Source organism: Buceros rhinoceros, unplaced genomic scaffold (assembly GCF_000710305.1).
Source record: "Buceros rhinoceros silvestris isolate BGI_N320 unplaced genomic scaffold, ASM71030v1 scaffold21377, whole genome shotgun sequence".
NCBI lineage: Eukaryota > Metazoa > Chordata > Aves > Bucerotiformes > Bucerotidae > Buceros > Buceros rhinoceros.
Genome location: NW_010421937.1, coordinates 29,092 through 36,958, shown reverse-complemented (window position 1 = coordinate 36,958; position 7,867 = coordinate 29,092). Strand labels below are relative to the sequence as shown.

Below are 7,867 nucleotides of genomic sequence, written 5' to 3'. Positions count from 1 at the left end.
AAAGCAGGAGAGAATTCATTTTACACAATTCAGCCTACCAAACACCTAAAAAAGGGGAAAAGATGCATAGCAAAAACAAAACAAAAAAATTCAAAAACCCCTGACCAATAAAACAACAAAGTAACTAGGGTTCCCTCTGTATAAACATCAAAGAATAGTTCATAAGACCAGCAGGAACAGGGGTATGAAGTGGCAGCACTCCTTTCACCAAGAAAGGAAGGCCAGAGACTGATACAGCCCCATGGCTCTGAAAAGTAGTAAAAATTGAGCCAAGGTCAACAATTACAAAATCAACACTGGATTTATTTAGATATAGTTTTAATACAGTCTTGTTTTCTTTTCAAGTAAGGGACAAAGCTTATTCTACAGTGGATGCAAATGGTGCTGGAAAAGTAAAGCATTTGCAAGTATGAAGTAACCTGGGAAAAAAACGACCTTATAAATGAAAGTGCCTTGAACCAGAAAGCTTTTATTCTGTTTTGCACTCACAGGTGTTTCTTAAGAGACTACACAGTTGCATGATCAGCTTTAGGGTCTCATTTGTAATCCTTATTGTTATCTGCTTTATAATTCACTCATGACAGATGGATCCCGAGAAGCTGTAGTGTTCTAGTTATAACAAGAGATGCCCATTCAGGGATGGTGTGTAACTGCTCTCCCTCACATTAGCAGTGCAGTTGCTGCAGGTACAGTCTCTTGCCCACTGGAGCTTCCTACAAAAGGAAACTACTTCACTAGTTTCCACATGTCCTTACCTTACAAACGAATTCTTCCATTCTCTCCATAGCATGGTGGGCTTGTAGAAGAGGTGACATACCCATAAACCCTTCATCTTCTTGAGGTGACTCATCATTGTGTTTATACTCCTCAGAACACTAAGGAGGGAAAAAAAATAAAGATATTGCTTTGTAGAAAGATGAACAGAGAAAGGTGACATTGTTTTCAGTACAAAACTATGATTTGAGGTCTTGGCAAATAAAGAGGTCTTCGTTCCTTGTATGGCACTGAGGAAGGAGTTCAAAAAGACCAGCAAACAAAATTATTACATTCTTAGGTATCTGGGAACAACTCACATGTCTAATCCATTCTGCACATGTTTTCACCAGGTCTGGAAGAAAGCCGTGTTCTCCTGTAAGTTATGCTTCATTAAAGTCCAGCTATGGAGTCGAGGCTTGCAGCCTACCAACCTCTAGGGAAGGAGTGCTTCCTATTTTATGTTTCAATGTCACTATGCCTGCCTTGATAACTCTATAACATATCTGGCATTTTAGAATAATAAAAGGCAAGCAAAGGAGGGAAATTCATTTACCTTGTTATAAAGTTTCATCTCAATTTTTCGTTCAAATCTAAAGATCTATTCCATTTAACTGATGCTTCTGCTCAGCTCGTAATCCAGTAATAGACCCATTTGTTTGACTTACAAGGTATTTCAAAAACTAGTATGAAACTTTTGCCAGTTAGACAAATGCGCGTTATCAAAGAAAAGCAGTATCAGACATCAGAGGTTTAAGCAAAATTCAAATAAAAGAGAATTATGAAAACTACACTGATCCTGGATATTCAGTTGGTACACATCACTAATAACTTTACAGAAACAAGGTTTGGTAGTTTTCTACCCCGTGCTGACTTATCACATCATCTACGTACCATGACACACTCTGGCTTTCCATTTAGGAAAAAAAGTGGGATGGGGTGGGGGATGGTGGTGTTCACAAAAGTTCTACATTCCTGTTTGCTTTCTAGAATGCTCCTGGTCCATCAGAAACTCCATTTAGTGCTTCAGCTTCCAAGGTAAACAAGTTTGAGAAAGCTAGGAAGAGAGAACGAGCCTTTTGTACCCTTCAGGCTTAACACAGAAAACTGATGACACCTCATGACCAAGCCAAGAAACTCCCACATTCTGTATCGAGACTGGCCTCCTCCATAATGCAAGTCACAACACACTTACTCCCTCCTAATCCCATATCAAGATTAACAACTTGAAAATCAAGATTACTTATCAATAGTGCCGTCCAAAGCAACTGAGAATCTAGTATATAATCTCACATACCTTACCTATGAACTATTATCAGTAATGTGAACATTAATGTCCTGAACTTTGAGACAGAGATCAGCTCTTGCTGAGTGTTTGTCCTGCACTACAGGTCTCTCCTTAAAGTGAAGCCTTAGTAACTATTTCTCTCAATAAGTTAACAGGACAAGCTCCTTAAAGCTTTCATTTTTTTAATAAATAAAAGGAGACTTCTTCCAACCTACAGTGAGCTATCTAGATTCTTCAGTATTTTTGGGTTTTGAGAGAAAGAAATGACATGCTAATACTTGCTTTTGTACCCAAGACTTGTCGTAGACACTGGCGCTTCATCTTTCAAAGAGGTCCCACCACCACATAGTTCTTGACAAAGTTTTGCTTACCCAGAATGCACATCTCTGCTAAGTAATAGCCAGTACATATCCTTTGCATTTTATGTATGACCTCACATTGTCCACAGTAGGACAACTTCTTTGACTAAACGAATCTTTGCACATAATTGATGACCCTTCTGTTGTCTACTCTTCTTCATGTATCATTCCAGTCAATGCCCCCTTTGAGCACGTCTGAGGAATCATTTCTTATTTTATGGCAGATGTTTGATATAAATATTGGTTAGCTCTAACCAGATTCTACAGCAGCGTAAGACAGTATTAAATACGCTCTCACAGCCTGGATTATCCCATTAATTACACTGAGAAAGGCATCAGGCAACACTGAGATGTAAATAGGTTCTAAATACCCTTCTAGGGTATTTAGAATTCTAAATACCCTTCTAAAACAGGCACATGCCCTGCTGGACCAGAAAGCATATTAATGAAAAAAAAAACCACTGGTTTCATTCTGACTCAACAATATTTCCTGATATTATTTCACACACAGTCAATTTTACTGGCTTTTCCTACTAACGGTGCTCTCTGGTTAGGGTTCTCCATTTTCAATATTATAAATAATTAACTCAAGGTCACAGAAACATACAATGGTTTGGAAGATACCTTTAAAGATCATCTAGTCCAAGCTCACCACCATGGGGGGGTCTGAATAAAACACTCATGATAATCTGCACAATCTTACAAACCAAAGAAATCTTCTGTTTCCAAGAACATGCCTCACAGAAAAGCAAGGCTGGTGTTTAAGTTCTAGTGTACTTGATGCACAAACACTGCTATGACTTCTAGCTACCTTAGAATTTCCTGCCCCAGCACCACACAATGACCAGCTGGAATGGGATGAACAAGTTAGTAATCCTCAATTCACAATACTGCGTGGACTGAAGGAAAGAAGGCCCTTATGGAATCAAAGCCTGTATTCATTGCAGTCTGCCCAGTGACTCAAAGCCAAAAAAATGTTCATTTCTCTCTCTCCACTTACTCCCATTTCTAGAATGATGGGAAGATTTAAATCTGAACAGACTGTAAAGCTCGAAGAGTACAGCTATTTATGAACTAGTCCAAAATCTTTGCATTTGGGCAATGTGCCTACAAAACAAATCATTACGGAGCTTCTTTTAGTGATAAAAAGAATTAGTATCATATATACAGTCCAGATTACTGCCAGAAAATTGAATTGATTTTACTATCTCCTTCCTGCCATTAAACTGTAAAATTAGTATTCAAGGGAAAAAAACTAAAGCTCAGCTTCTCAGACCTTTTCTTGCTAAGAAGGCAAAACGAGGTCTGTTCTGGAACATCCGTCCTCTGTCGACTCCTTCCTGTAACATCCCATTAGAAAGAACAGTAAACCACGCTTCTTGGAAGCTGGAAATTTATAGTTGCAGTGCAACACCAATGCCAGTTTTCATTTGGAAATCTGAAGGGGTCTATTGACCTTCAATTCTTCAGACAATGACTGAAGGGAAAAAATACCACTTTTCTGTTCAGAAGGCGTGTTGGCATAAAGTCTCTACTGTGACAAGCTCCTTTGTATCTTAGGATTCCCATATCCTTTCTTCCTCAGCTGATCATAGCAGAAATTCAAGGATTATTCTAGAACATAACAACATAAGCAAGCATATGCTTTAGCACCCGTTTTCAATCATTTCTAAGTTCTACCCACGGAATCACTTTTAAAATGGGGAACACATTGGGTAAACAATTGCACTTGCCCAAAACCATGCAAGAAATGAGAGCCCAGAACAAAACCCTGATACTCCCACTTTTAATGAGGTATGGTATATCCTGAATCAAGTACTTTCAAAATAATTTTTGCCTTTGTACTTTCTAGATTGTTGGCCAGAAGGATTTTCATTCAGATGTTCTTTTACATCATCCAATTTATTCCATTTCTTTTCAAAGCAGTCTCAAATTCTGACTAAATAATTCTGTGAAGTCTTTGGAGCATTTTAGAGTATCTTTAAATAATAACCCTCATCCATTCGTAACAAGCAAACTTGTTGCAATCCTCAGCTGTCAATCTTCTGCTGTACACATGCAGCAATCCATAGAATCAGTCTTTCATATAAGCCAGAAATCATGGCTTCTGTATACTTACACTTCAGACAATCTGGACACCTTATTCTATGGAAGTGCCAAACAATTCTTCCAATTTTAATCCTACTCCCTTTGCAAATTCATGAAGTGTTAAAGCTACCAGCAAACATAGTGCAGATGCCTAATGATATGGAAATTATACTACAGAAGTACAAATGCATCCTGAGTTGAATAATGGTACCAGATAAGAAACTAAACTTGAAGGACAAGAGACAATGGCTGAAAGAAAATAGTTTTACTGGTTTATCCACATTTGCTTTATTTTGGGAAGTTTTCCAGATTCTTTTGTGATAACAGTGACAGACAAAAAGGTAAAAGAGAGAAGTAGAAATTAGACTTAATTATACCACTTTGTACAGAATTTCAGAAAATACACTTTCATGGACAGATCATCTTCTAAATAAGAATTTCAGAGTATGCTTTGGTAAGAATAAAAAAAGGTTTAATACCAAAACCAAGACTTAGAGCACCATAGCAAACAAGAGCAAGCAACCTAAGAGCCCAATTGCACAGTGCCCATCATTAAAATAAGTTTAACATTAAAACCTCGCTCCTTTATAGCAATGGCACAAGAGTTTAAAGTTTACATTTAGTACAAGAATTTGTTGCCTGAACACAGTCCAAAAAAGTCGGCTGACATAGCCAAAGACCCTGTTACAGAGAAAACTGCAGTAAAACTTGCTCTAGTAAATGCAATGTACTTCTCCTGTCTACTACAACAGCTTATCCTTCTCATACAGATTAATGGTTTTTATGCTATTGCTCTCAAATCTGTTAACAGACACACTGTTCATCAATGCCCTTACTGTGAAAAAGCCTGTCAGAAGACAAGTCACCATGTAGAAAAAGATTCCAAAAATCCTTTTCTCACTTTTGAGAAAGTTGTGCTTTCTAGACTTCAAGTGGTAAAAGTGTAGATTGAGAACTGCGGTTTCTTGATGCCAGTTTAAAGGTTTCTAAAATGTCTGAGACTTTGCACATGACTACTACTTGCACAGGTGACAAGCAACCTCTTGTTCGTGGCTTCAGACTGCAATTTTGCTAGAAAATGTCATCAATCTGTATTCATTAGAGTATAGAAAATGAAACATACATCAGACCTGAATGAAGCCACTTAAGAAGTTTATTCTGTCCGAAGTGGTCCTCTTCTCCCTCACCCTCATCTTCTTTTACACTGCTTCTAGCATCCTTCTGATACTAGGGTTGATTAGCAATATTACTCACTACTCACATTTTTGCCAGGTGAGGTTCCTACTAGATAATAAAGTTGGTTCAAATAACCAAGGGATTTAAGGAGTTCAAGCTAGTGCAACAGAAACAAAGGCAGCATCAGCTCCCATTTACTTGAGATCCACCACAGATTATTCTCTGTGGATCACATGCAAGGCCAAGTTTCTTTTCAACACATACCAGCTGGACGTCAAATGCTCTCCAGTCCTCCTTTTTGTAATATGCATCAGTTAAAAAAGAGCCTAAGAACCTAGCTAGGCACGGATTAAGAAAAGCTAAACTAATGGATGGCTTCAATAGGCTGCTGTACTCTCAAAACTTCCAGCAGCTTTCAGGACTGCCCTTTCAGAAATTTGACAGTTTTTATTGGTTGCATGTACAGTATTTGATGCAGAACAAGAAGTGCACATTAACCAGTAACACTAGTAACTGCAATACAAGTCTCTGCCCCAGAAATGGCAGAACTCTTCTGTGTTACGGTTTCTTTCCGGACAGAGTCATCACTCAGGTACTCAAGGGTCTACTGACAATGCACATTCCTATGTAGTATTAAGCTACAGCTCATGTTTCAAAGCTCAACTGTCTATGATGCCAATCCACCATCAAGATATCACTAGTGGCCTAAGCACCATCAGAGGAATTTCCAAAGTGTGATGCATCCTGAAATGTTCTTGTTGCTTCCTTCAGCTGCTGATAGATGCTCCCCCACCCTCTTCTTGATGTTTGTCCAAACAGAACTCTGCCTTGGTACAAACATATTGTTAACACAGGCAATACAGTTCAGAAAAAGCAAATGTCTTGATTAACACTGAGTCATGGGATGTTATACGACTCTACTAATATACAACTCTTCTTGAAATGCAAGTTAGAAAATACATGTCACTGCATTTACAATACCACTGTTATCCCCCATATTAAACTGAAGTCACAAAGTCTAGACGTGACTTGGAGTTTTTGCACTTGTTTATCTTGATCTCATCAGATGAATGATTAATAGTGTTTAACATGACACTCAAGTCATTTAATGTTTCTTGGGGCAGCATGCCAGATTCAGTAACTTGAGAGCATTCAGCATAATGGCCAAGATATGTTCAAGGTTATAATATAAAAATGTTATTTTTCTACTTGCAGCCCTGTAACATCCTTTTCTGCTAGCCAGATTGCTTTTTTTAGCTGCTCCTCTGTGCCCATTCTGTCAACTGACCTTTTAACAACAAGTCTTTAAGAGGAAAGCATGCCATGCCATGCCATTTCTCCTAAAAGCCTGTTGCACATTTTTCAGAATTTCATCAGCTTATGTTCTTTGGATTGTAAGCAATTAACTGGAAAAGCACAGCACCTTAAAACTTCCCCTAACTTCTGCACATGCCAAGTTATTCTAAAAAAACAGCTTTGTCATTAAGAGTTTACATTCTCTCTTAATCTGACAGGCGTGTAAACACAGACACACCACAGTTTCCAAAAGGCTAAATACACTCACCCTCTAAGCAGGGTGTGCAAAGCTGTTTTGCTGTCACAGGACCAAGAAAAGTCTTTCATTAGTGCTGTGCTGAAGACCCTTTCATTCTATTGGTCAGAATGTTAAGTGCTTGAAGGTTCCTGGAGTTTAGTATTTTTCCTTTGTAGGTCACCTTCTTATAAAAGCTACACTCCATTTAATACAGCACTTGGAAAAAGTTTTATCCAACTGGTCATGGGTGACTGCTTGCTGACACTCTTAAAAAACAAGCAATAACATTTAACACTCATTTAGCAAATAGTCCAAGGACAAAGTCACATTTTGGCTCCAGCAACCTTGCTAATACACCCTCATAAGAACTAGCTCCCATGTTAAAATATCTTCAGATGAAAAGGGTTTGTTGAATCCTTAAGTGGTAGCAACTACCAATTTTCTGTCAACGCTCAGTACTCCACAAGGACCAAAGACCTCAATGCCACACGTGCTCATCAGTACACTTTGGGGAAAAGCCTGTAGAAATTGCTTCTACTACAGAAGACTCTCATATGCCATTTTTTGCTCCTCTATCATCATTAATCTTCACAGCAGAAAAAGAAAACAAGCATGCTGGGCTTATGGCAAAAAATGCTTTGTTAAAAAAATGGAGACAGAAAGTGTCCT

The 7,867-nt window shown here is 38.3% G+C and overlaps 1 protein-coding gene across 1 annotated transcript in view; it reads right to left on the bottom strand.

Moving 5' to 3' along the window:
• Positions 1-7,867, bottom strand: part of ADIPOR2 (adiponectin receptor 2) — a 21,171-nt gene that overhangs the window by 7,072 nt on the left and 6,232 nt on the right. The window contains exon 2 of the mRNA XM_010139885.1: positions 756-875. Within this exon, the coding sequence (XP_010138187.1) occupies positions 756-875 (120 nt within the window). The remainder of the gene's footprint in view (positions 1-755; positions 876-7,867) is intronic.